General features: G+C 52.0%; 12 protein-coding genes across 12 annotated transcripts, besides 1 other annotated feature; 3 read left to right on the forward strand and 9 right to left on the reverse strand.

Annotated features, from left to right (window-relative positions):
- Positions 1–26,224: part of a sequence feature (contig 1.95 4546..103820(-1)) that runs on past both edges of the window.
- Positions 198–2,110, reverse strand: ANIA_05564 (phosphatidyl synthase). The gene has a single exon (XM_658076.2). It carries the CDS (start codon positions 1,963–1,965, stop codon positions 514–516), a length of 1,452 nt encoding a protein of 483 aa, XP_663168.1. The 5' UTR covers positions 1,966–2,110; the 3' UTR covers positions 198–513.
- Positions 2,972–4,568, forward strand: gldB (D-arabinose 1-dehydrogenase (NAD(P)(+)) gldB). Its single transcript, XM_658075.2, has 2 exons — positions 2,972–3,657; positions 3,716–4,568. Exons 1-2 carry the CDS (start codon positions 3,250–3,252, stop codon positions 4,283–4,285), a joined length of 978 nt encoding a protein of 325 aa, XP_663167.1. The 5' UTR covers positions 2,972–3,249; the 3' UTR covers positions 4,286–4,568.
- Positions 7,054–8,981, reverse strand: ANIA_10694 (uncharacterized protein; the record flags this gene model as incomplete). The annotated part of the gene is made up of 2 exons (XM_658074.2): positions 7,054–8,699; positions 8,756–8,981. 2 exons carry the CDS (start codon positions 8,979–8,981, stop codon positions 7,054–7,056), a joined length of 1,872 nt encoding a protein of 623 aa, XP_663166.2.
- ANIA_10696 (uncharacterized protein) lies at positions 9,743–10,520 on the reverse strand (the record flags this gene model as incomplete). Its single annotated transcript, XM_050612298.1, has 2 exons — positions 9,743–10,090; positions 10,226–10,520. 2 exons carry the CDS (start codon positions 10,518–10,520, stop codon positions 10,038–10,040), a joined length of 348 nt encoding a protein of 115 aa, XP_050468238.1. The 3' UTR covers positions 9,743–10,037.
- Positions 10,929–12,008, forward strand: ANIA_05561 (uncharacterized protein; the record flags this gene model as incomplete). Its single annotated transcript, XM_050612299.1, has 3 exons — positions 10,929–11,129; positions 11,209–11,324; positions 11,384–12,008. The coding sequence occupies exons 1-3, from the start codon at positions 11,070–11,072 to the stop codon at positions 12,006–12,008; spliced, it is 801 nt and encodes a 266-aa protein (XP_050468239.1). The 5' UTR covers positions 10,929–11,069.
- On the reverse strand, positions 12,231–13,268 carry ANIA_10695 (glutathione S-transferase family protein; the record flags this gene model as incomplete). The annotated part of the gene is made up of 4 exons (XM_658072.2): positions 12,231–12,590; positions 12,640–12,723; positions 12,777–12,954; positions 13,021–13,268. 4 exons carry the CDS (start codon positions 13,266–13,268, stop codon positions 12,231–12,233), a joined length of 870 nt encoding a protein of 289 aa, XP_663164.2.
- ANIA_10693 (uncharacterized protein) lies at positions 13,296–14,779 on the reverse strand (the record flags this gene model as incomplete). Its single annotated transcript, XM_050612300.1, has 3 exons — positions 13,296–14,106; positions 14,199–14,374; positions 14,474–14,779. 3 exons carry the CDS (start codon positions 14,777–14,779, stop codon positions 13,296–13,298), a joined length of 1,293 nt encoding a protein of 430 aa, XP_050468240.1.
- On the reverse strand, positions 15,247–17,026 carry ANIA_05559 (putative MFS multidrug transporter; the record flags this gene model as incomplete). The annotated part of the gene is made up of 3 exons (XM_658071.1): positions 15,247–16,150; positions 16,228–16,557; positions 16,845–17,026. 3 exons carry the CDS (start codon positions 17,024–17,026, stop codon positions 15,247–15,249), a joined length of 1,416 nt encoding a protein of 471 aa, XP_663163.1.
- ANIA_05558 (alkaline protease) lies at positions 17,863–19,510 on the reverse strand. The gene is made up of 4 exons (XM_658070.2): positions 19,124–19,510; positions 18,620–19,064; positions 18,474–18,562; positions 17,863–18,419 (listed from the first exon to the last, which is right to left on the reverse strand). Exons 1-4 carry the CDS (start codon positions 19,442–19,444, stop codon positions 18,063–18,065), a joined length of 1,212 nt encoding a protein of 403 aa, XP_663162.1. The 5' UTR covers positions 19,445–19,510; the 3' UTR covers positions 17,863–18,062.
- ANIA_05557 (SDR family NAD(P)-dependent oxidoreductase) lies at positions 21,572–22,721 on the reverse strand. The gene is made up of 2 exons (XM_658069.2): positions 22,236–22,721; positions 21,572–22,173 (listed from the first exon to the last, which is right to left on the reverse strand). The coding sequence occupies exons 1-2, from the start codon at positions 22,665–22,667 to the stop codon at positions 21,619–21,621; spliced, it is 987 nt and encodes a 328-aa protein (XP_663161.2). The 5' UTR covers positions 22,668–22,721; the 3' UTR covers positions 21,572–21,618.
- ANIA_05556 (uncharacterized protein) lies at positions 23,178–23,978 on the forward strand (the record flags this gene model as incomplete). Its single annotated transcript, XM_658068.1, has 1 exon — positions 23,178–23,978. One exon carries the CDS (start codon positions 23,178–23,180, stop codon positions 23,976–23,978), a length of 801 nt encoding a protein of 266 aa, XP_663160.1.
- ANIA_05555 (fungal specific transcription factor domain-containing protein) lies at positions 24,495–26,209 on the reverse strand (the record flags this gene model as incomplete). The annotated part of the gene is made up of 3 exons (XM_658067.2): positions 24,495–25,182; positions 25,418–26,113; positions 26,178–26,209. The coding sequence occupies 3 exons, from the start codon at positions 26,207–26,209 to the stop codon at positions 24,495–24,497; spliced, it is 1,416 nt and encodes a 471-aa protein (XP_663159.2).

The following is a 26,224-nucleotide window of genomic DNA, read 5'->3' on the forward strand; positions in this document are numbered from 1 at the left end:
GTGTCGGCTCTCCCAGAACATATGGATGCGGACGGGCGGATCCTTGGTCGCTGGCATTCGCATCAGTATGGCGTCATGACCGGATCCAGAAGGGAAATTTATTACATAGGAAGTTGTTCGGTGGGAATGGATGGTGTGGTTTGTGGTTCAGGTGTCTAGCTCTATATCTTTGGTTCTAGCAGCCCTGCTGAATTGTCCAACAAATAAGCAAAACATCTCTACCCGTAGAACTGAAAATGACATAATTTTTGTCCAAATTCTAAGCTGTATCGTGCCACGTAATATAATGAAATGAAGAATAAAATCGTGATAGCCTGCTAGCCGGGAGATCGTGTAGCCCGCACTTCAATCAGGACGAATGGTATCAGTAGCCAACCTGGGAAAAACAAAAAAACCATCAACAAAAAGCACTGTATGCTTGTGCGTCTAACATAAGAATGAGATGAGACATGAGATGTCGACCAAACGCCAAATTGTTTTTCGCCAATCCTTTAAGGTATGATTGTTCTCCGTCTATTCAATAGCGGAGGCGTTGTTGCCGTGCAGGACAGGGTTGACCTTGGGGTTCCACTTCAACTTGAACTCCTGGCCCAGCTCCTTGCGCACAGCGGCCTTAACGGCCTCAAGGACGTTAGGGAAGACGCCGAAGTTGGCGGGGTTCGTCTCGTCGTTGTCGCCGCCCTGGAAAACACCGGTGCGGACAAGGCAGGTGTTCCAGCCATGCATGTTTCCACCGCAAATGTCGGAGGCTGGGTTGTCGCCGACCATGTAGATGTTCTCAGGGAGTGTGTTCTCGTTGTGGATTTGCTCCATCCACGATCGCAGAACCTCATCTGCGTACTTGTAGGTGGCTTCTTCGGGCTTGCCGTAGACGACACGCTCAAGATCGAGGCCGGTCAGGGCCTTGTACTGCGCTTCAATGGAGATACGGTAGAGACCCTGCGTAAGACGGGTGGGGCCTTTGTGGTCTGTAGGCATGATCAAGTCACCCTGGGAGAAGTAGATGGGGATGCGACCCTGGGTGAGGTCCTTAGCGCGCGTGAGGAGACGACCGTCCTCAGAGAGCAGCAGATCCATAATGATCTGGAAGTCAGTCTGGTAGTCGCGCGAGTCGGCGAAAACCAGGATGGCGTCAAACTTGATCTTGGAGAAGTCGCGGGGCTTGGCCTCAGCGCGGTCCTGCTCGCTGAAGTGGCCCCAGGGGGAAACGGTAGGGTCCCAGGCCTGGATGTCCTTGGGGAGGATGACGTTCTTGAAGCCGTAGTTCTCAGCAACCTCACGAATCTTCGTGCCCTCACCACCGCAGACGAGGACGGTCTCGTAGTAGTCGGAAAGAGCCTGCATGGGGGTGTGGGACTGAATGAACTGATCGGTTGAGATGGGGCAGTCGAGGACCTCAGAAAGCTGCTGGCAACGAGCCGCCTCGGTCTTACCACCACCGTTGGTTAAGAGAATGTAAGGAATCTTGATTCCGAGCTCGTTGTCGCCATTGAGCATCTTCAGGGCCTGCTTGGCTTCCTCGATCGGGTGGTTACCGTGAGCCAGCACACCATCAATGTCAAAAGCAAAAGCCATGTTCTTCGCAGCGGCGACTTTCTCCTTGGACATATCCTGAATCTGAGAAGCCAGGATGTCACGGGAAACGTCGGCCGGCACAACAGAGGAGAGACGCGAGACACGAGGAGAGCGAGGAATAGGGAGGGATGTGCCGAAGGAGTTGCGAGAGCCGCGGCGGTCCCTGGATGAGGGAGCCAGGCTCAGGTTGTGCATGAACGAAGCGGCATCGCTGATAGAGCTGCGGGTAGCAGGAACCTCAACGATGTTGTTGGCGTCGTTGGGGATGGGCAGCTGGCCACCCATACTGCCACGGTCTCCAGGAGAGCGGGTGTCGAGTGTAGAGCCGCGAGCAGGAGGGGCGGAGGGAGAGCCCTCGACGCCAAAGTCAGAGTCCTCAAAGCGAGGCATTGTGGTGAGAGAGAGGAATTGAGTGGACTAAAGGTGACGTAGGAAGGGTCAATGGGAAGCGAAACAAGATGGATTCGCTTGGAGAGAGTAGAGAAGAAAAGGAAGAAGATGGGGAGAAAGGGCCTATTATAAGTGAAAGACCAACAAAGAGAAGAATACTTGAAAAGAATTCACGGTACAGCGAGGGAGTCCGATAATAAATAGATCACCGCCATGACAGTCGCAGTGGCGGGATGGCATGTCTTTTCCTTATTCCCTGCGCGCAAGTGTGAATAATAGTCATGGCGGGCTCCACCCAAAGGGCCTTGTATCATCATCTCATTCCTGAGGATTATCGCCATCATCATTATTAGCTGGAGCCTTATCCACTGGTCCTTAGCGCTCAGAAAAAGGTAATTTACCAGAGTTCCCGGCCGTTTGGTTTTACTCTGACACTGCAAGCTGCATTCTTTCTTGTCCTGTCTTATCTGGAGCTCTCAGATAAGAGCTAAATTCCGCCACTGCGCATTTCAGCCCCAGCAAGCTCCCAGAAAGTCAAAGAACGACGGCGGATTGCGGTCTCAAAGCGAAATACTATCCCTACTGTAGCTCTCAGAAGCTGGACAGCTTCTCCTTAATGATATCAGCCTGAAATTTCTCGACAATCTTTTTCAAAAATACGAAGTTGTTTCTCGCGACGAACTCCAGAAACGATACTCTCGGGGCCCGCATGGATTGAGCGGCGACTGCCATTGGATGGGACAAGAAACAGCGGAGTCAATTGGGGTATCTCATTGGTGCGCACAGTGTTCCACCCATGGACCGGCCACAGATCGGTGGACCATGACGATCCAGCTGTGATGTCATTGAATTACCATTACAGCTACGATGGCCTCATGTATAGCTCATTGGCGGGGCTGCCGCGGTTGCCAGTTGTTGCTGTTGCTTTACCGCTGCAACGGCTGCGAGAATATTAAAAAGATAGAAGGCTGGCTGGGATCAGCAGAGATGTAACCAAATTCACCACCGACTCTGGCTGTCTGCGCTGTTTGCAGTGTCTCGGACGCATTATTGGTAAAGACCCCGCGTGCGGCCTCAACAGTGAACTGCACCACGCCAACCCCTCTCTGCCCACTTCTGTCAACCCCACCGGCTCCCCTCCTCCTTCGTCATCGCTCCTGAGTCCTCAACCTCATCAAGTCCACCACGACCTCAATCTCTTCTTCTTCTTCTCTCCTCTCCTCATCATCCCTAGTATCCAATTGCTTCGCCGCATCGCATTCCAACTACACCCAACTCACCATCATGTCTAGCGGAAAGACCTTCAAGCTCAGCAACGGCGTCACCATCCCCGCCGTCGGTTTCGGTACCTTCGCCAGCGAGGGCGCCTCCGGTGAGACCTACCGCGCCGTCAAGAAGGCCCTCGAGGTCGGATACAGGCACTTGGACTGCGCCTGGTTCTACCAGAACGAGGACGAGGTTGGCGATGCCGTTCGCGACTTCCTCAAGGAGAACCCCTCTGTCAAGCGCGAGGACATCTTCATCTGCACCAAGGTCTGGAACCACCTTCACCGTCCCGAGGACGTTCGCTGGTCGATCGAGGACTCCCTGAAGAAGCTCAAGACCGACTATGTCGACCTCTTCCTTATCCACTGGCCCATTGCCGCCGAGAAGGAAAGCCAGGACAAGCCTAAGATCGGCCCTGATGGAAAGGTTTGTCAATTCTTGTCTGCCTTGAAGCATAAATGAAATCAACTAACCGACTGCTTAGTACGTTATTTTGAAGGACCTGACCGAGGACCCCAAGCCTACTTGGCAGGCGATGGAGAAGTTGTACGAAGACAAGCTGGCCCGCTCCATTGGTGTCTCCAACTGGACCATTGAAGGCCTCGAGAAGCTCCTCAAGTACGCCAAGGTCAAGCCTCATGTCAACCAGATCGAAATCCACCCCTTCCTCCCCAACGAGGAGCTCATCCAGTACTGCTGGAAGAACGACATCCTGCCCGAGGCCTACTCCCCTCTGGGCTCGCAGAACCAGGTCCCTACGACCGGTGAGCGTGTCAGCGAGAACAAGACCCTCAACGAGATTGCCCAGAAGGGCGGCAACACCCTCGCTCAGGTCCTCATTGCATGGGGTCTGCGCCGTGGCTACGTCGTCCTGCCCAAGAGCTCCAACCCCGCGCGCATTGAGTCCAACTTCAAGACCATCGAGCTGTCCGACGAGGACTACGAGGCCGTCAACGCTGTCGCCAAGGGCCGTCACTTCCGCTTCGTCAACATGAAGGACACCTTTGGCTACGACGTATGGCCCGAGGAGACCGCCAAGAACATCTCCGCCTAAATGGTTACACGATTCTCTGTTTTGGGTGGCTGGTAGGGATTTTTTTTTTTCTGTTTGGATTTGGTAGCGGCTTCATGTTATGCAGGTCATAGCCGCAGCTCGTCCATTCTCCTCTCTTCTTACCCTCGGCTATATCTACGGATTTGCTACCGAGACCGAAGTAGCAGGAGGGCATGTGAGCCGAGCGAAGCCAGGAAACGATGTAAACGAAACTGAAGAACTAGCTTTCTCTAGCTTGAACTTGGGATAGAACGAAATTACATTAGAGTGTATCTCATTTACCAACGTTTCCACGAGGTAGAATTGAACAGCTCCAAAACCATATTGGATACCAATAATTCGACACCCAATCCCACCATGCCATCAGCCACCGATCGCATCCGTCACCGTCGCCGGTACTTCTCCATCACGGACCGGAATGGATACGGATGGATACTGCCACCGTCGGTTGCCAATGCTACGTTCAGACGGAGGACAGTCCTCCAGGTACCCTCGCGCCGGCATACCAATGACGTAATCCCACTCCCGCTCGGAAAAACACGGGTCTCCAGCGCACCGGTGGGCAAATGTAGTTTAAGCCCTAATCCCCCTTGGACGCTGACGGTGGATCCTGCAGCCCTAATTGTCCAGTAGCTTGAAAGGATATTGAGGCGTTGTGGCCGTGTATCAGGCTGGTGGGGTGGGGAAGGCTGCAACTCCCGCGTGTATCAGTTTGTATGGATGGATGGATGAATGGATGGATAGGGGTAGTGAGATATTTATTGGATCTCACCTCCGTCGAACGACCCTAGTCCTAGAGGGGGAAGTGGAAGGGGAAAGGTGCCTGAGTCGGGCGTTTAAGGAACTGAAATAGTCAAGGAGGCTGCTTGGATGATTGTATGGAGTAAGTTGAGCGAGCTCTTCAAGCAATAAGAAAATCACAACGGAGGTTCTCTTGCAGTCTGAAATGGTCAGGGTACAGGTGTATTAGCAGGTGTATTTTCACCACTACTGCAGTATTCCCTGTCATTAATGCACATATTTAAGTTCCATGCCAGTATCTGACATTCACTTATACAGTTGATTGCCAGGAACGTTGTACTTTGTCACAGCAACAAGGGTGAACAAGCACAAAAGTCCCTGACAAGATCACTTTGCTCTATAGTAACCATTCAGTAAATTCTCAATAACCTTTCAGTAGCCACTCAGTAACCACTCCAGGATAGAGTGCTACTGCACAGGCAAACTTCCCACCACCCCGCCTTCTCCCTCTTCCCCTTCTTCATCCCCAAGTTCAGCGGCAACCGTGGAAGATACCCGACGATCACGATGATCGCCATGGCTTCTGCGGCTGCAACCGCAGAAATTACAAACTCACGGCTGCTGTCTCCTGTACGTCACATTAGTTACCAGTTGCGACATTTCAATTCTGCTAGTTGTGGGCGCAGGGTGGGCGGATGTCTTATGCATGTACGCTGTGTGGGCGGAACGGGGCTGCACGCCTACCTAAGAAGTAAGGTCAGACACCACACTTCTGCAGTCCACCCTACTACTGCGAGGAGACCGTGATAGAGGATCCAATCTGATATCATTGTGCATGAGTAGGTACCCAACTTCGAGGTTAAGCGAGTCTCCAGTCTGCCGCCGACGGGATTGGGAAGTAGGTGGTCAGACTCTTAGTGAAAATGTTGGTGAAGAGCAAAGCACACATACAAAATTAGGTATCTAGCCAAGCTACGCTGTGCCGAAAGATCTACTAGTATATATTGTCTCGAGTCGTGAAGGCCCTGCGGAGCATCATGCATCTGCATTATGCGGCCGTGCTTGTATACCCAATACAGGATAACTTGTGTGCTTCGGGAGTTCGGCTTTTGCTGGTCACCGTCTATCTTGAAGCTATCGTACACCGTACTACAGTAGGTAGATCATGTATTTCCTGCCTTGGCTGCCACGAGCGCGAGGGGCCCAAGCCAAGCCAGGGTCCAGCTCAGAGGCTGCTACTTGTTGGTGGCCGGGCTAATTCAAGCCACAGCCGTAATGTCTGCACAGATTTGCACCGGTTATACCGTATATTGTGGCTTCTGCGGGGCTGCTATTTCCTGACGCCGTCGGGATTCAATAGATTGAGAAATACTTCACCTATACAGTGAAAGAAACTGCGCTGAAGGGCAAGCGATCACTCGTTAGCGGTGGAAAACAGACCGATACATGTAGACGGCAGGTAAATGGCGTCATCCTCGCTCTGATCATAGTCCTAGCAGGGGATCCGAGGCCCAGTCATGTTTGGATAGATTTCCCAGGTCATATCTTGCGATATACGATACAGTGGTGTATGGTTTGTAGGAACTTTAGCCCAGATATCGATCCTTCTACTACGAAGGCAAGGATGATCGCAGGGCACACCACCGGCGTCCTCTCGGCCGTCCCTGTAGATCTTAATTCTTATGTACTATTGTATAACCAGCCAGGACGGGAACAGGGAAATCGGTCACTTAGAGCAGAACGTGAGCGTTGAGTGTGGTCTTCCTCTCAATCAAGCGCTAGCGCTGAGAGCGGAATATGAGGCCTGGAAAGGAGTGCTATACTGAATAGGCTCAAAGTAACCTCGACTAGCGAGCGACAAGCTGATAACTAACTATTGGTATCATAGAACAAAAGCACATCTGACTCCTGATTCCCACTAAACGCCGTCCTACCGTAATATCAAATAGCAATACTCCGTAAACCATACGACACAAACCCCCATTCAATACAAATCTGTCGGCAAAGCAGAAGATACTATTGAAAAGTTAAGCTCGGCGAACACGCCTCGGCATCGGGGTGGAGCCCGCATTGACTTTGAGAAGATTTGTCTTGACTGAGCGCCCGCCGCTCAGCAGTGAGGGCAACTCAGTATTACTAGTAGCGGCAGCGGCGGCAGGAACTTTCAGAGCGGTCCTGCTCAGACTGGTCTTCGGCGATTTGGGCGTCAGCTTTTTCCTCTGCGCAACGGGTGTTGAGCCTGCAGCGGTGTTGGGCGACGGCGGCGATGACGCCGAGTCGTTCGAGTCAATCATGACGGTGGATTCAAGTGGCTTTGGTGGTCCCAACCGCCGCACGCGACGGCCCCGAGCTGCAGTAGGAGGTGCAGTAGTTGCTGCAGCTGGAGCCGCGGGCTTTGCGCTAGCACCAATCTTGAGAGACCCCTGCGACAGAGAACTGCGGCTACTACTGGCTGCCCCCCTTTTTCTCTCGGCGGGGTTTGGCTTTGATGCTGTCGTGGCCTTGAGATTCTGGCTGCCGCCGGCGAGTTCGTCGTCGCTTCCTAACACATCGCCCTCATACTCGACGAGACGTTCTTCGTTCCACGTAACGTATTTCTTTGGTTTGTTGCTCTTTCTAGGACCGTCGCTGAAGGTGCTATAATTCGATTCTGGAGTTTGGCGAGCCAACTCCTGCAGCTTGAATTTTGGCATCAACGCATCTCCTTTGTTCTGCTTGGTGTTACGCCGGGTTGCCAGAGCCGTTTCTTGCGCTTCGGTTCGCTGAAGGAAGACAAACTCATTTCCCCTGGCGCGACGGAGCGAGAGGGTCGTCCGTAAACTCGGCGCGACTGCTCTCTGGAGCGATCTTACTCTCGTGCTCCGACGAGTAACTGGACTGGCAGAGTCATTGTCGCCCACGTTCTCATTTTTCTCGGCTGGCTTAGAGGGTGACTTCTGGGGTGACGATGTGTTCGCATCTAGGTCTTCTAGCACACGGCGCTCGGGGGTGGGAATTTCAACGAGAACCTTCTGGGATTGCAAAGGCTGCTCCAGCTCCTTCTCCTCGGAATCTGAAGCAATAATTGTTGCCGCCACCTCGGCCTCTGCGGCTGCCTTGGCTTCGCGTTTCGCTTTGGCCTTGGATAGAAAGTTATTCAGCAGTGCTGTATCATCTCCATCCAGAGAACTGCGTAGTGCCGATCGGACGAGTCTCGACTCTTGCGCGGCTGACATTCCTGCTGGGATTGCTATCGTATCCTTGCTTTCCCCGCCTGGAGTAACAGTAGCTACATCTGGCTGCAGCTCTTCTTCATCGGCCGCCGTCCCTACATCCAGGGCATTTTCGGTAGCAGCTGCACCGTCTGCAGCGACTGTGGGTTGAAGCTCGCGGACTTCGTCCTGGACGATAGTATCGCGGGCATTTATGTTCACGTTCACCCCACACTCTTTGTTTGTCAGGCAATCAGGCTCACCATGTAGCATGTCGGGATAGGCTGCCCCGACAGCGCAGGGGCCCGGGGTATGCGTCGGGGATTCGCCGGTTTCCTCAGGTTCCTGCACAGCACTGTCCCCGTTTGACGTGGTCCCACCCGGGGATTCCCCGATTTCGGCCATGTCCTCGTCCTTTTTGTCCTGCGGGTCATCGGAGATCATGTGGTCGTCCATGCTGTTCGTTGTCGCAGGGAGTTTGCCTAAAACGGCAGTCAGCAACCGTCGCTATCCGGTAAGCCCTATAGTGTGTACGTACGTCGCTTGCGCGAATTTTCAGACTCCCATTTTGTTTCTAGAAACGACCTGCCGCGTACACTGGGGGCTGCGTCATCATCCATGCCGGAGATTCTCTGAACTGAAAGACACTGCCGCTTGACACCGCGACAATAATCTGCATTTCCCCTATTGTTGATTTCAAGCAAGAGCTCGCTCTCCTTGAGACTGCTCGCATTGGGTGCGATCAACTGATGTAGGGCTTTCATACTGTTGAACGAAGAGCGAAACCGTTTCCACACTTTCCGCGGCTTGGACCGTGTAAGGAATGATGTCGAGGGTTTGCGGTCCCATATGCGGGGGACTTTAGAGGATTTCACCGGCGTAAAGTGTATCTGGTTTTGATCGGTATGACTGCGACGTCATTGAAGTGTTAGCAATCGCCTCGTGAAGATACCTGGCTTGTATGTTTGAAGTATTGCAAGCGGACGCTCGCGATGCGATGAATTGGGTTGGGCGGCACGCCGACGATGAAGAAAAGGAAAAGGGGTTGGGCCCCCTAACTCTAACAGCATCCCCTCTTCGGCGCTTCATGCCCGCGCGAGAATGTTGCAGGCACCGATAGAAGATATCCGCACTCACCATGATTGTATTTGTGGGAGGTGATATTTGGCCGTGGTCATCTTGTCGACGCGCGGAATGCTCCTCGCCGGATGGGATGGCGGAAGGGCGAAGAATGTAAGATTCTGGAAGATGCGTTCTTGATAAGAGATACCGATCTGTAAATGATAAACAACAAGATAGAGTAAGATGTAGGAGTCTTTGAAATTGCAAAGGCAAGTATGGCGCGTCAAGGAGTTAGTGAAGAAGTCTGGACTTTGAGGGTCAATATTGTTTTATTGGCCGAGTGAGGCGGGTGGTTGCCCTGCCAACGGAAGGCCAGGGACTGCCGACTGAGCCGATTAAAGATGCAAAGTGAGAACTAATTGGCTGACGAAAAAGAGCTTATTGATCTGTATCAGTAGAACTCTGGGGTAAACTGTATCATCATCCTTGGTTGAGACGGAGAACTGCCACGGCGCCTCGCCAGGGTACTAGCCGTCCGAGCTACCCAGTGAGTACAAAATCTCAAGTGTCGAATCTAACACGAGCAGGATTGAAATGCAAAAGATCGCTGCGACGGTTCATAACCTCATTTGAAATATTCCAGAAATGCCACATCCATGGTCATATCGCATAATTTATCGCGTAACAACGCGATCCGCGTCTAAAAATAAGAGACCAGACAAAGAGTAGAACACCAAACGCCAACCATGCACTGAACTCTAACCCAGCTTCTCCTTCATATCGCGCTCGTCGAACGGGTCTCCGAATTCATCTAAACAAAGAGTATTAGCCTCAGAAGCTCAACACGTAACATTTCACCATATTGAATGGGCCGAGAGAGAACCACATATGCAGCGCACTTCCCCTGAGATAAGGAAGCCCGAACATGAGAGAGAGGGTAACTAACCAAGATTCCAGTCCAGATCAATCACGTACTCCATCGCGCGCTGATACTCCTCCTCTGCTCGTTTATTCATCCACGACGCTCCGGGGTGCTGCGACTCCTCCGTTCCTTCCTCGGTACCGGATATACCTTGCGTTATATTTGCTATGCCGCCGGCTGGCTGGGTTTGCGAGCCTGGCGGAGAGAGCTCCGAGGCGCCTGCAAATTGCGGACTTGTGGTCTGGATTTGTTGCGTTGGGGTGCGCGAGCCGGCGTCCATGTCAGAGAAGGAATGGGTGGAATCAGGGGATGACGCCATTTGAGAGTCTCCATCTGGGTCTGGGGTCACTTGTTAGCTAGCGGTTATGAGCAAGAGACAAAGTTGTTGCGGGTGTGCTGCGAGGGGTGAATGCGGGGAGATGAGCGTCGGCTATCATGGGTTAGGAGACGTACCTGTGGCCATGGTAGGCTATTTAGCGCAGAATATCAGAGACAGAGACGTAGAGACGAGCAAATAAGGTCCGTATTCTGATGTAAACGACGAGCGTGAAAACTGGAGACGTTGGAGCTGTTGGAGAGAGATATGGAGATGTTAAGAGGATGGCCACTACCTATCTTAACTAAGCAACCTTCCTGGCTTCGCAAATTCGGCCACAGTCGGCCCATTCTTCCTCCTACTTCTCAGCTCAAAGACACTCTGATACCACGACAATCGACTGCCGAAGAGCAGATAAGCGTTGGAATTCTCATTTTTGGTCTATATTTATTTGGCCTTTTGAATCTTTTTCCATTATCTGCGTGCATTACACTCATTTATACCTCGGTCTGACGATTTTTCTGCCCTGCCAAATCTTTTTTACGCGACGCTATGAGCACAAAACAACCAACTGGTGACGCCTGGGATGATGACTGGGAATCGCAAGCCGACGTTCGTTCTTCCTCACTGCTGCAAGGCACTTTCACCCTCTTGCCTCACGACTGCGCGTCTAACTTGAATTTCGATCCAGAGACTAGCCGCTGAACCCACCCCGCCTCCACCGGAAAAGAAAGTGTCGTCCAAAGTGACCAAGGCCCAACGCCGAGCTCAGCAGCTGGAGTTCAACCGCCAACTGTGGGCCGAAGCGTATGTTTTGCTATTTCATATCATACTGCGTTTAGTCTGACAAGTATCTCTTACACCAGCGAATCTCCGCAAACATTCCACTTCTACGAAACCACTTCGGATGTGCCCCTCAAACAAGACTTTAAACCCACTGTCACCGTGCTCAGTCGCAATCCTCAGATCGTCGCCAGACAATCGTCGGCCGCCGGGGCTGCGGCCGGTATTGCGCAAATGGATCTGAATGCCGATGAGTCGGATGAGGAAAAGCCGCCGGAGCCTACCCCAGAAGAACGCCAGGCAATGGCGCTGAGAAACCGCGAGGAGAAGCAGCGCAAATACGAAGAAGTGCGCGAAAGGCTGTTTGGTACCCCATCCGCGCCGACTTCTGGGGCATCCTCTCCACGAAGTGCGACTCCACCGAGACAAGAAGGCCGAGGAAAAGGTAGAACTCGAGGAAACGGGAGGGACAATAACAATCGAGACCGGAGAGATCAGTCTGCCGCGTCAGGCAAGTCGAAGCAACTCTACGACCCGGCTTCTCCATCCAGGCCCAATTCGTCCTATGGTAGAAAAGACTGGCAGAGTGGTGACAAAAATCACGCCGACCAACTTCAGTCCCCCCGTCAACCAATCCGCAACCCTCGCGGACCGGATGGTAGCGGAAGGGGTGGCTTTAGGGCACACCGAGGAGCGAAAACACCCTAGACTACGCGTAATGTATTGCTACATTTTACGCATTGTGCGCTCAAATCTCGACTATCGGCTGTTTCGTGAAATTCCACAGCTTCACTAATCTGAGCTGACGCAATTACTTGCTATGAGAACGAAACGTGGCTATGGCAATCCTCTTCCGGAATTGATCGCATTCGCAAGTTGGGAAGTATTGGGACGATTATCTGCTGGGCGTCAGCTTGATCGCAAGTCAAACTAAGGACACTCACCGGCATAGCGCTCATAGCTGTCAAGATAAAGATCCGGCAAGCTCGTCGTCGCCTTGACGCTATCATTGGCCTCGATAGCGTTCACCCAAGCGCTCCATCGAGTTCCTGGTTCCGGGTCCGGCCAACCACGGTATGGTTTCAAAACGCGGTTCAAGCGGATTATCCAGGGCGCAACTTGGACATCCACAAAAGAGAGATCCGGTCCAAGAAAGAACGGTCCTTCGGGGTCGGCGACTTCTATTAACGTGTTGAATGAGCTATGGAGTTCATGTGCATGTTCAATCTGCTTCTGCTGATCTTGCTCTTGGAGCACGCGATAGAAGCTAGGGACAATGTGACGGTTGACCTGCATTTGTTAGAAACGTCGAGCAGGATACGAAGGTTGTGTCACTCACAAAGTCAGTCCACAGCCGACAGTGCGCTCTCAGCTTCGCATCACCCGGAGGAAGGAGAGGAGGGCCAACCTCTAAATCCTCAAGCTGCCGCTCATGTTAGTCTTGACCCAGAACAAGGGAGGGCTGGGAGGTCTCACATATTCGAGCAACACAGAGCTCTCATACGACCCCCATTCACCATGCCGCAATGCTGGAACCAGGCCCCTTGGGTTCACATCGAGCAATGATTGAGGCTTTTTATATGGGTCAACCTCAATATACTGGTAAGGAAGGCCTTTGAGCTCCAGGGCAATCCAGACACGCTGCACGAAAGGGCTAGACTGAGTTAGGATACTGATATTGTGTACTCTGAGAAGCTATGGATAACCGGGATTGACTCACCAGAAGCAACTCCCGTACAACTTCAAATCCGATTCTTTGGAGTGATTCGCTACCGTCTCAGCCGCTGCGCCGGTGGCTTGAGTGTGGTAACTTTTCGGGGCGGACATTGTCCTGGTCTTGTACGCTCTATTAGAATATATATGAGAAAGAGTCAATGACAGTTGGTGTGTCGTGATGTCCAGAAATAAAAAAGTCGACGCAAGAAAAGCTCGGAAGAAAAGCGGGGAAGAGCGTGGCAGGTGTGGCATGTCCCTGTCGCCGCGTGACGTAACCCGTCACAGACAAATCATACAGAAGGCAGGAGCTCTTGAACGGTAATACCCCGTAAAGACAGACAGAATAGAACGAGGGAACAAACTCACAGTCACCGACAATGCTTTTTTCCTCTCCCTTGCCTCTTTTAGCAGAAATCGCTGCACGCTGTTCTTCTTCACTCGATCGCTTTCCTCGAGCGTATGACGGTGCCCTCCGCTCACCCCATCGTTTTTCCCATTCGCTCCGTTCCCATTCACGCGCTGAATTGTGAAAAACCGCTGCCCACCTGCTCCTGGGTGCCCTTCTGGTAGAGGCGGGTTTGGCGTGAGGACGCCAAACGGCTGGTTCTGGCTCTGGCTCGCATTTTGGTTGTGCAGCTCTCCCCTCCCAGCTGGATTCCCAGGGACGAAACTACCACTACCGGCGGAAGACGGAAACTGAAGTAGTGTATTCACACCAGGTAGTGACTCGCCAGTTGTAATCGGCGTGTCGACGCCAACGCCGTTAGGAGAAAAGGGTAGAGAGAACTGCTGCTGCTGCTCGGCTGAGCCTAACCCTTCCGCACCACCAACACCAGCGCCAGCGCCAGTGCCAAGCCCCACCGCATAGCCAGGGAAGTACTCAGTAATCTTAATCTTGACGTCGCAGAGATCCCGCTGCCGCGCCGTCCGCTTGCGTTTCTTCTTGTTGGGGTCATCGGATTTGGGCGTCCCCGGTGGTCGGCCCTTTAGGCGGCAGTCCCAGTAGTGCGAAACGAGAGGCTTGCGCTTGTAGTGTTGTGTTGAGCGGTGGGAGTAGACGTTGTCAACATGTGGAAAGTAGGTCCGGAATCTGGTAAGTGTGGCTTGTTAGTTAATGCATTTTCGTGTGGACACAAAGGTAGACATAATGCGGTCGTGCAAAGAGAGGTAGATAGCGCATACTCTTCTTCGCTCATCACAATCATCTCGTCTACGTCGAAGAGACGGTCTCTCCAAGCTTCCAAATCAGGTGGATTAGCTATTGACGCGACATCGCGGAGGTAACCGTGCTCTTTGGAGGAGAAGATAGACTCGCTGGTGTTTTGGGGTCGTTGAATGCGCAGGGATGCGGATTGGTTCTGGGGCTTGTTTGGCTTCGTTAGCGATTTCGCAATTTTACAATTTCACAAATCTCAATGATGGTATCGCATGTATATGGGGTTGTATGCTGTACTAACCGTCAACGACCCATACGCATCTTCAGGCCGAAACTGTCGCTCCTCCGATTGATCCTGGTTTTGGTGCTGATGCTTTTGCTGATGAAGCTCATAGTGGTCATAATCCGCAATTGCAGATTGCAGAGGCTGTAAAGATCGCGCTTCTACGGCAACTTCAAGATTATGCTCGTGCTGGTGGTCTTCGTGATCGTTATATTGTTGGTGCTTCACGCTGGCAGCCAGGTTCGACGCGTTTTCCGCGACGGAAGAAAGTAACGGCTGGAGAGGACGAAGGGAGTCAGGGGATCGCAGGCCCAGATCGTCCATTGCAAGAGCTTGAAGAACTCGCCTTCTTTAGGACGCCGGAATTCTATAGTTTGGGTCGCAGGCTGGGGTTCTCTGGACCGTGGACGCTGCTTTTAAGGAGAGGAAACGCGGGGTTGAAGCGGCGGGAGTTTGACTCTGGACGGCTCATTTAGGCCCCATTAAAATGCCGCTGCAGCTGCTCCTCAAGGAAACCAACTTTGCCGCGCTAAATACAATCAGAAATGATATTTCAAGTGTCTATGTCCTGCAAGTCATTATCAAGAGGGTAAAAAAAGAGAGTAAGAAGGGTCGTATGTTGAGCTCGCCTGCTCTGCTGATCCTGTACGACAATCACATACGACGAAACCCAACAATACTTCAAGAGACTCAAAACACGGATGGCTTCTTGCACCCAAAGATATGAAAAAAAAAAAACAAAACAGAATATCCCAATTGATATCTGACTCCCTGTCAGATGACCTCAGAATCTAGTACCCATCCTCATCCACACTATGCTCCTGATACATGTCCAAGCTATATTTGGCGAACTTGCTGCGTGCCCGGATGGTCTCTCCAAACCGTGAAAACAACGGAGGCACAAGGCAAAATAATGTGGCTACAGCAGCCAAGAGCGAGACCGCCACATTGGCTCCAAGATTCGTGAACATCGGACTTGATACGAGAGGCAGGATACCTGAGAGTAAAGCCCGGATCAAGCTCAGCGCCGCCAGTCCACTGGCAGCGTAGCTGAGGTAGCTGTCGGCAAGATATCCGCCGAGAACGTAGTCAATCTCGTTCAGCGCGTATCCGATAAGGACCAGTGCCAGCACGGACACTATCCAATGCAAATGCTGGACCGCCGGTGGTATTGTCCAGGCAAAGACCCAGAGTGCACCAGCGAGAACCCCGGACCCGATCCAGAACCCCGCGAGCTTATGCTCTGGCAGAAGAATAGTGCCATGTCTACGGCGCCGCTCGATGAGGTGCATATCGAGGTATCTTGTAAGTAGCCCCAGGCTCAAGCCAGCGCCAATGGCAATAAATGGAAGGCAGGCTTGTCTCTCTGAGAAACCCAGACTCTTGTATATCGGCGGCAGACATTGAGTGAAGAGGTAGACGAGGGCAGTTGCTACGGCGCTCATAACCGAGACAGTGAAGACAATGAGCTCAGTGAAGAAGAGCCGGATCGGACGGCCTAGTGCGACACGTGCGAACGTTCGCAGATCGGGTGCACTGTCCGGGTTAAGGCTCACAAGGTAGTCGATCTTGGTTATTTCTCGAAGATTAGCCACTTCCCGTTCGAGAAGTAGGGCGGGACGAGATTCACGGATGCCCAGCAGCAGGAGGGTCAGGATTCCGGTCACAATGGCCGCAACGTAGAAAAGCCATGTCCTAAAAAAGATAATTAACGAACTATTCAACCAATTGAAACAGGCGACAGAAAAGTAAGGACACTTGTAGACACGTACCAATGTAATTCCGCCGTGATAAAGGTGCCCATGATGGGCCCAACGACTAGGCCGAGATTCGCTACCAAAGCCCAGATCCATATCATCCAAACGCGGTCTCGCGAATTGAACATATCCTCGACGCTACCAACAACTATGGTGCTCGGAATAGCGGAGAGAAACCCGCTGAGCAATCGACCAAAAACTACACCTTTGACGGATGGGACAGCAGCGATGATCACACAGCAAATGCTATAGGTGGCTGAGCTGATGATATACAGCTTCTTCCGCCCAAAACATTCTGAGTACGGCGGTAGGATGATGCCCCCAAGAGCTTGTCCGAGCAAATACCTGCAAGTCAGCTTAGCACGTAGTTCTTTCTGCACTACCGGAAACACAGCAGATTGAACGAACACTGTCACGAAGATGAAGATAGACAACCCGTTGGATATCCCAAATTCTTTCGTCGCAATATTCGCAGCCGTGGACTGTTGGTGTCAGCAGATTCACCGAGTGCGGGCGTTTGACAGAAGCAAGGGACCTACACCAGCTGTACTGACAGCCGTGCTGCACGCATGACGAAAGATTAGCTCATTTCAGCACTGTCGAATCAGAGCAGGTGATAACATAGAACATACGTGAAGAACTCGAGAAAGATCAGGAGTGAGATATCGTGAATCTTTCTGGAAATAACCCAGTTGCGAGGGTGCCTCGGATTCCCGACAGCCCATTGAATATGGTACCCGTCAGCAGCGACTCTGAGCCCGTACTGGGCTAGAGACTGCTGTAGGATATCCTTGTCGGACTCTAGTTGAGACATCGCTATCACTCCCGCAGAGTCTGATTCAAAGAGGCGGTTCGCGTCACTTTATATACTAGATTAGGCGGGTCTTGAATGCAAGTAGACTGGGGATAACGAGAGGAAAGTAAGCGCATAGATAGCCAGCCATTGCCTCCGTAGGTTCTTGATAGTGCCTAAAAGTACTCTAGCAGAGTTAGCATCCGCTCCGCAAGACAAGGGGGTAAACGAGGAGAGGGAGACCGAGATAATCGAATGAATGAATGCATGCAAGGGATGCGATGTGATGCACTGACTGCTTGTATGTCACACCCGAAGCCTTTGTGTAAAGTCCGACCCGTCAACCAACAGTATTGGTCTCCGGTGAGAATTCTGGATGGGCCCTTTTGGGTTCCTGCATTCCAGTCGATGAAACTTAACGGGATATACGCAGACCTGGTCCACTGGACGGGCGTATACTTGCTGTAATCCATGCAGGGAGGTCGATGATTGGATGGTGAGGTAGCGAGTATGTGGAAGAAGCTTCCCTAATATATGAGGGGAAGCAGGCGTCAGGGAGAGGGAGTGCGCCCCCATACGGCTAGACATTCGTTTTTCACTCCTCGTATCACGGACCGAAACGACGCTAGAACTCTCCGGATGAAACATAGGAGACTCAATTGCGGGAGCGCTGTAGACGCAGTGACCATCGAGGAGACGCAGGGATGAAGAACGTCACGGAAGGTTGATGTTGCTCAAGTTGTTGTCACGGGCCATCTACAACAGTCCTCGCGGGCACCAACGGAGGCAGAACGTCATCCGGTCTCGGTCAAACTGGGTTCGACCTGTTAGTAGCCACAGATAAGAGTCGAGGGATGGATCTTCAAATCCAGAATTATTTGAGTTGTTTCTTGGATGATCTACGAGATGGACCTATATAGAGAGAATAAAAATATGTGCATTCGTAACAAGGTCACATGAATCATCCTATTCTAGCCGCTGCTTCCATCTCTTCTCATCCTTAGTCCATGTGGACCATGGTCGTGCTCATAATTTAGGTTTGTCAGGTTGGTGCTATCTATTCGTCGGCACCGTTGTAGGCAAGCAAGTTAGGGCTGCCTTGAACGTTGGAGAGAACGCCCTGAGTAGCGAGTTCCTTAATGCGGGAAACCACAGCACTGGCAGAGGAGAGTCCCTCGAGAGCGATCAGGTACAGAGACAAGCCGACGACGTGGGGTGTGGCCATGGAGGTACCAGAGATCGTGTTAGTAGCAGTAGTGGAGCCAATCCAAGCGGAGAGGATATCCTGACCAGGGGCAAAGATATCAACAACGCTACCGTAGTTGGAGAAGGATGCCCGGGTGTTCGATTTGGTGCTGGCGGCAACAGTAAGAGCATTTGGCGCAGAGGCGGGGCTGCTGTCTGAAGCGTCGATCTAGGGTTGCGCCTGTCAGATTGGTACTTTGCACGACCATTAAAACGGACTCACGTTGTCATTTCCAGCGGCCACAACGGAGAGGACGCCTTCGTCGTATGCGTCCTCAACAGCTTGGTTGAAGGCGTAAGAGTATCCACCACCTGGATCGTCACTTGTTAGTATGGTCATTGTCTGTGGTGACCGCTGATAATACTTACCCAAGCTCATGTTGATTGCGCTCTTGCCGGTGCGGCCCTTGCTCACGATATCGTTCGCAGCCCAGTTGAAACCGTCGAGAATAATAGAAGTGCTGCTAGATTCGCCCTGGAAAACCTTGACGGACAGAAGGTTCGCCTTCTTGGAAACACCGTAGGTTTCACCGCCGATAGTGCCAGCAACATGGGTGCCGTGGCCGACGCTGTCAACATGCTGGCCACCAACAGCGTTGTAGGCAAGGCTGGCGCGGCCGCCAAATTCCTCGTGGTCGGCATTGATGCCGGTGTCCACGACATAGGCGTAAGTGCCCTCTCCCGCACTGGTGTCATAGACGTAGGTGGTGCTCGCTTCGCCCTTGTGTGAGATGGCTCCAAGACCCCAGGGAGCGCCGCTCTGGGAGGTCAGGGCGTCAATGTACCAGATTTGGTCCTCTTCGACGTGGGCAACCTGCATAACCGTCAGCGTCTGTATACCATGCTAATGGCCAAAGACTGCAAGGTACTCACATCTGCGCTATTCCGGATCTCCTCAATAGTGGCATCGTCGAAAGAGCCGGAGTAAGCCGCGAACTTGTTGATCTTGTAATTCTTCTCAATGCCAGAGTACTGGTCCCGTTCAGCTAGGCCGCGACGCTCGAGGTTGCGCTTGTGGACGTTCGAGGCCCAAGAGGTGTGAGCATCGATCTGGTCAACGTTGAGACCGGACTTGAATGTGACAATGTACTTTCCGGGAACCTTTTCAGCTGCTCGGCGAGGCTCGACGGGAGCTCCAAAGACGGCAGGAAGGAGGGCTCCGAGAAGGAGGAGTGAGCGCTTGAACGAATGCATGACAGGAGTCCTGAAGGAGTTCCGACGACCAGGGCCTGGATGAGATTGTTCAGAGAATGAAGAGAGATGCTTCGGTACTGATCGAATTCGAGGAAGGAGCGATGGACAAACCCCACTCTTATACCTTTCGCGCCCACTTCATCACCTCCAATTCTGCGTCATTGACCTCGTCCATCACGAATTAACCAGGGTCGACTCGTGAAAACTCACAGGGTGACATTGCGTCCTTCAGACGACTGAATTATTGTGCTCCATCGGAGACATCGTTATCAGTGTGGTGAGTGCCGATGCAAAGCACGCCAGCGAGCGCCATGATCGCCGGAGGATCCATTAGTCTCGAGCTGCTAAGAGAGACAGGTAGTTAGGTCACCAGGTATAGACAAGCAGCTGGATCGTTATCACGATGCCACGGCGCATACCGTGCCAGTGCTTCTCCTCACATGCGCCTTTAGCGCTCCCTATGTTTTCCGCTCGTCTTTGCCCTGCATCCCCATCAGGAAGGTAGTACACCGGTGTATCTGCAGCCGGAGCTAGCGTTGTGCGAAAGAGCTCTGAACGGACGGAAAAGCTTCATGATTCGCTCTCATGCCCTAGTGTGACTCTTTAGATGCTTGGCATCTCATGCGCGATGCGCCGTTGTCTGCGCTTTGGTCGTCAGGGGTGGTCTTGGGTCCTAAGCGACGACGGGTTGCCGGGATTTTTCTAGAACAAGCCGGAGCCACCGGAGCATTTTTCCCACTACTGAGTCGCAGCCCCAGGAAAACGAGCGCCGATCACTTCGGTAGCGCCATAAGCTAAAGTATCCCAGTCCAACTGCTACTTGGCGACATGGAGTAGTAACGGGCATTGCAAATCGATTGCATGCTTGTGATAAGAGCTTCTTGTGACTGAATATCGGCTCTGGTACGACACAAGTATCGCATGTGTCTGGAATTGTCTTCTGATACTCCCAAGTAAAGGATTTGGAAAGTGGTCATTGCACCTCTCTCCTCATTATCCACCCTGAGCCTTATCTCCAAATTAAACTTGGTGGTCGACGCGGGTTCCTTGTCAAGGAAACAGCAGAGGAAATGGTGACTGGTCGTGTGGCTCGGCAGGGGTCGTGATAGCGCCCGTCTTTCTCACAAGCAGGAGGCAGCCGACTGATAACGCTATACAGGATGAGAGGTTAAAGTCCAATCACAAGGACCAGGAGCCTGACGAGGATGTCCTGGCCATCCTGGGCTTTGAAGCCAAGTGATATTATCGATCTCCTCAAGTGTAACCCTGTAGCCACTACGGGGAACTCCGGCGAGGCTTTAAAGCTTGGCGTCCTGCAGCGACAAGGGAGCTGAATTTATATAGAGTGATTTTAGATGAAGTGTCTCGGTCTCACTTGGTTAGCGACGAAGGGTGTGTTGAATTGTACATTGAAACTAGGTAGATCTGGTGTTGCGAGCCGGGGGGCCGGATCTCGATTCTTGAATGCTAGACCATCTTGAGTGATGGATGATCCTCGATTTTCGTTGATCGAAACGTTGCTGGTTCCAAAGAGTGCCTGGATTGGTCTGTCCTCATCTGATCTGGTGAGAAAGAGACGGTGAAGATGATTGGGGAGAGGTTGATTGGAGTGGTTGAGGAGGGAGACCGGTGGTGCAGATCGTCTGATCCCCTCTGCTTGGCGGGGTTGGCAACTGCTCTTTTCCGAGGTTCAGGAGGTTCGGTGGTAGCTCCACAAGCTGATCTAGGCATGACTTTGAGTAGACTGTAATGAGCTGATAGCGCTTAACCAATAGCGACATGCACATAATTATTGACATCGCATTAGCCGAGCTTGCCATCGTTATTCGTTGCTCTCGTGGCGACCCAAGACGGTCACTGCAACAATTTCGGTAAGGCCCCACGCTTAAAGTCGGCAGGGAACGCAGGAACCTGATAGATATACAGGGGCAGTATGTAGCGAGCCGGTTGGCTAAACGGGCTGCGTTCTTGTCTCATATTTCGTCAACCTGCCGGATGATGAGGTAGGATAAGTAGTTTATGCTGCCTACTCCAACCGGATGTAACTTAATCGACAGTCTATTACTATATACGCCGGGGTAATCATCCATCCAAGACCTGACCGAGTAGACAGCATACAACCACCGGTTTCTAAATTCGGGAAGAGGCAGCTCAGAATCATACCACGCGTCAATCTATTTCCTCCTCCTCTCAGCATAGTCTCGAATCGCCTGCTCAGCCCTCTCCTTCCAACCCTCCTCCCACCTCGACAGCGCCGGGCGATCCTCCAGAATATCCTCACAACCCCACTGCATCCGTGCCTGATCCAAAGCTCGATCAACATCATCATCTGGGCAGATAATGTAGAATGAGCCCCTCTGCAACCCCCTCTCCAGCTCCTCTGCAACCTGACTCGGTGCCCACGACCCTTTCATCTTCTTGATCTCTTTCTCATCCGTCGGACCGACATTTCCCATTAACCCAGTCCATGTCCATCCAGGAACAAGCAAGTGAGCTGAGATATGTGCTGAGGCACTGTCAGAGCGGAGATCGTGAGCCAGGTGTTCGGTCAGGATCTTGATTGCGCCTTTCGAGGAATTGTAGGCCGGGTTGTGGGCGCCAGGCGGATTGGTAATACCTTGCTTCGAGCCAGTGATGATAATCGCTTTGGCCGAGGACGGGTCCTTCTTAAGAACTGGGAGGACCGCGCTGATACCGTTTACAGGCCCGAAGACGTTCGTGTCAAAGATCTATGGCGCTCACATTAGCAAACAGTAATCCCTTCAGAGGACCCTCTGTAAATAGCCCCAACCTGTCTCCAATACTCTGCGCTCTGAACCCACGGATCCAATTCCTTGGGCTTCGTGCCCCGCGCCGCATTCAAGAGGACAAGGTCGAGAGTCGCGAAAGATGACTGCACCTGAGCGGCGATACTATCCCATTGCGACTTGTCACCCACGTCAATAACGTATGCTTCTGTCTTTAGCGATGAGTCAGTTGACTCAGATACCAGCACCTCCTTGGCCTTTTGGAGATTGGCGGCGTCGATGTCGAGCAGGGCAAGGTGCATTCTCCGACTGCGGCAGAGCTTCGCGACGGCGAAGCCGATGCCCGATGCTGCACCGGTAATTAGGGCGGTCTTCTGGCTTTGGAGGACTGCGGCCATTGTAGTTATAGCTGCTGTTGGGAACTTGTAGCATCGTCTGCGCTGTTGACGCGGGAATTTGTAGTGCGGGGAATGCATTCGGAGATAGCGGAGTTTTCACTGGCGTAGGTGTAAGCTATACTGGAGCATAGATAACCATAGTAGTAAACCATATTTAGGGAGACACAGACTAATCTTCGACATGATAGACTGAACTGAACATAAAAATACATGTTCGTCAGCGGATTGCTGGTATTGTTTTTGATTCGAGTAGAGAGACATATTTCATTCCCTCGATGCTCTGTTATGCGGTGCATCGACCAACAATGTCATAATGCACCTGTCAAGCATTGCTTCCTATAGATATAGTGACACGGGGCTGAAAGGTCAGGCCACTAACTTTGCCAATCATTACGGCTCCCTAGACATCGAGTCGCGTCCAGGATACACCCGTGACATCATCCGGATCTTTGTTTCACCACATTCTTCACATGATGCCTTCCTGACATCCGCACCAGCGTAGTATTTCTTCGCCTGGAATAGAAGACGCTTTGGCAGTAGGACTCGAAATCGAAGTTACTTCCTCTCAACCAAGCATATATACCCAGAATGTCGGCCTCTAACCTCCCATTCACCTGCGCCCTTGTCACTGGCGGCGGCGGCGGCATCGGCAAAGCGTTCTCAGCCTATTTGATCTCCAAAGGCGTCAAAGTCATCATCGCTGGCCGGACAGAATCAAATCTCCAGTCGACAGCACGCGAAATCGGGGCAGCAGCATACTATGTGCTGGATACAGGCAGGACTGATACAATCCCCCAATTTATCTCGAGCGTAACAAGGGAGCATCCCGAGCTGGATTGCCTTATGAACAATGCAGGCGTGCAACGGCCGTTGGAAGTATTCAAGACCCCAACCGAGGAGTATCTCCAAAAAGCAGACCAGGAAATCGATATCAATATCCGGGGCCCAATGCATCTAACCCTCGGGCTACTCGAGCATTTCAAGACGAAGCCGTCGGCGGCTATTATCAACGTTTCCTCGGTGCTAGGTTTCATACCCTTCTCGGTGATTAACCCGGTTTATAATGGGACCAAGGCGTGGCTACATTTTTGGACGGTGACTCTGAGGACACAGATTGAGTGGGCGGGGCTAAAGGATCGGATCAAAGTGATTGAGATTGCGCCGCCGAGCGTGGAGACGGACCTGCATCGTGAAAGGGAGAATCCGGATGATAATAAGAAGAAGAACAATCCGAACTCATTGAGCATCGAAGAGTTTATGCATGAGGTGTCGCCGCAGTTGGAGGCGGGAGAGGAGATGATTGGAGCTGGACCAAGTGCGAACTTTCTGAGGAAGTGGTATGATGCGTATGGGGAGGCGTATACTAAGGCCACCACGAAGAAGGCCTGAAAGACTGCTTCAGTTTGCTGGTTGGATAGTGGTTGGTTGGTGTCATTGAACCTGACTGGTGTATCAGATTTCCTGTGGTAATTCCAGATTGGATAAGATTGAAGTACACGATCTGGAAGTCTCTTCCTCCGCGTAGGTAATTGACTGGAGAAAAAACTAAGACTTGAGGGTGCATATAGTGCCTAGATTACCTAGGTCACATGCGCTCTGCTGCCTTCTCAACCATAGCAACAACACAAAGACAACGTCTAGAGAAACAACCCGACAGTCGACCAAATTCAATTCAGCCACAACTAAATAGATGAGAAGTCGAGCTCGGGATCATAATATCCGTTCAATCGCATGTTGAAAGGGTCAAAAAAGACCATATCAGATTGGCCAGGTTCAGTATTTTGCTCTTCGCTCCTGTCACGGTCTAACACACTCGAGCTTGTGCTAGGATACGAGAGCGCCGTTTCCCTTTGATCGGACCGTTGAATTGTTGTTTGGTAGCCTGCCGCATCATCGGCAGCCTCTTTATCTCTGTACAAGTGCGGTAATACCGAGTGTTTGAGGCGAGAATGTTCTCGTGCAGTATCTGAATTCCCCAGGATTGGCATCTGGAGAAGATCGGGCGCCAGACAATCGCCCTAGTGCGCTGAGCAGACGTTCGGTATTCCTAAGGCAGTTGATTGCACTGGCGTATACCCATCTCAGGGGTGCGGCAAGCTGTAACGCCTTGTTGAGCTTCTTCTTCAGGGACTCAACACTGTTTTCACCGTGTTCTGACATGAGGTGAGGAAGGTGATGCAGGATCTGAGTTACTTGATATATCGATACTGCAAGGAATTCGTCGCCAAAGTATTCGCTGGACTCAAGATGATATAAGTCGGACCACAGCCCACAAAGTTGAACAGCCATACTAAAGCACGCTTGCTGGCAGTAATCTTTGAAATTCGAAGGCGTCCGAGCTAGTGACTCCCGGATCCCAGGAACACAGAAGCGGTAGAGATCACAATGACACATCGTCCAAAGCGCATGGAGACCGGCATAGGTAGCGGCCTCGCGAGAGTGGCCCATGACCACTAGCCGTTGCGGAGTGAGCTTGAGCTCGGGAGGAAGGGTCCGTTCAAATGTGTTGAGCTCGGCCAGAAGAGCCTCCATAGCGGCGCTGCTCTCAGCAGGACTATTACCCATCCTCCGGACGCCTTTGGTGTACTTGTGACTGGTTAACCAGGGTTCTTCAACGAGTGCATTTGCAAATACTTGCCTCAAGATTCTGTCCCTTATTGCGAGGAGCCTGAGTTTAAATGCATGAGCGTCGACATTTGCTTCAGGTTCGAAGCCAACGTCATCGAGAAAGCTCGCCTTTGACGATATCCCCATTTCAAAACTCCGCTCGTCGCACGGTAAACGGATATGCATTCTTTCTACAGGGCAGACAGCCAAGTCCTCCATACCATCGGAGTATAGGCGATCTAGTTTTGTATATTGTCCAGACAAGCCGCCTGCTTGACTCTTGGACTAGAGGATCTAATCCTTCATGCTCATAATCCAGTCGCATTGTGAAAGCCGAGCGAGCAGCAATAGCCAGGAGACTCCGGGCGTCTGAGAAATTGCCGGCATGAAACGAAAGCGCAGCGAAGTGACCGGAATTTTTCAGGTGAGCAATCGTCTGCTCTATCCACTTGAAGACATAATCCTGCACTTCCTGCACTTCCTGCATCAAAGCCCGAGCCGTTGCACAAGCCTCTGGTCGGTGGTCACTCACGAACAGCCCAAATGCCATGATACACTTCAGCAATTGCTGATCAAGGAAATCTTTGCTCCAGTCAGCTAGGACACTTGGCTTGTGAAGAAATGCCGAAAGCGTTTTGAATGCGAAGTCAAAGTAAGCATCGAGATAATGTCTTGCCGTTGCTTTATCCGACGGCCACGTTATCATGCTAGGGCTAATACTGATTGTCGTCCTCGGCGTGGATACGCTCATCAACCCGTCGTCGCCGTTGGTGGCAAGGTCGCAGGATATGCCTCTGGAGATGCACCTTTCACAGGGACTTGTTCTAGAAAATATCGCTTTGCGAACCCGACAGGCTCCGCACGCCAGCCGAGTTCGTTTCCGCTTAATGCCAGCCTCGGTATAACTTGCCGAATTCCTGTTTTCTGGTATAGGACTGATTGATCTCCTGTGATACGAGCAATGAAGTTTTAGCCGCGTACAATCCCCGAAGATAGGTCGGCCACGGTCGCATTTGACCTTCCGAGAG

Source organism: Aspergillus nidulans, chromosome V (assembly GCF_000011425.1).
Source record: "Aspergillus nidulans FGSC A4 chromosome V".
Lineage (NCBI taxonomy): Eukaryota > Fungi > Ascomycota > Eurotiomycetes > Eurotiales > Aspergillaceae > Aspergillus > Aspergillus nidulans.

What these genes read in the sequence shown, in the direction of transcription:
- ANIA_05564 (XM_658076.2), bottom strand. Translation starts at nt 1,965, where the DNA reads ATGCCTCGCTTTGAGGACTCTGACTTTGGCGTCGAGGGCTCTCCCTCC.
- gldB (XM_658075.2), top strand. Translation starts at nt 3,250, where the DNA reads ATGTCTAGCGGAAAGACCTTCAAGCTCAGCAACGGCGTCACCATCCCC. An exon ending in AGATCGGCCCTGATGGAAAG is followed by an intron (nt 3,658 to 3,715) that starts GTTTGTCAATTC and finishes CCGACTGCTTAG; the next exon opens with TACGTTATTTTGAAGGACCT.
- ANIA_05558 (XM_658070.2), bottom strand. Translation starts at nt 19,444, where the DNA reads ATGCATTCGTTCAAGCGCTCACTCCTCCTTCTCGGAGCCCTCCTTCCT. An exon ending in CGCAATCAACATGAGCTTGG is followed by an intron (nt 18,563 to 18,619) that starts GTAAGTATTATC and finishes GTGACGATCCAG; the next exon opens with GTGGTGGATACTCTTACGCC. An exon ending in TGGCCGCTGGAAATGACAAC is followed by an intron (nt 18,420 to 18,473) that starts GTGAGTCCGTTT and finishes GCGCAACCCTAG; the next exon opens with ATCGACGCTTCAGACAGCAG.
- ANIA_05557 (XM_658069.2), bottom strand. Translation starts at nt 22,667, where the DNA reads ATGCATTCCCCGCACTACAAATTCCCGCGTCAACAGCGCAGACGATGC. An exon ending in GCGCAGAGTATTGGAGACAG is followed by an intron (nt 22,174 to 22,235) that starts GTTGGGGCTATT and finishes TGAGCGCCATAG; the next exon opens with ATCTTTGACACGAACGTCTT.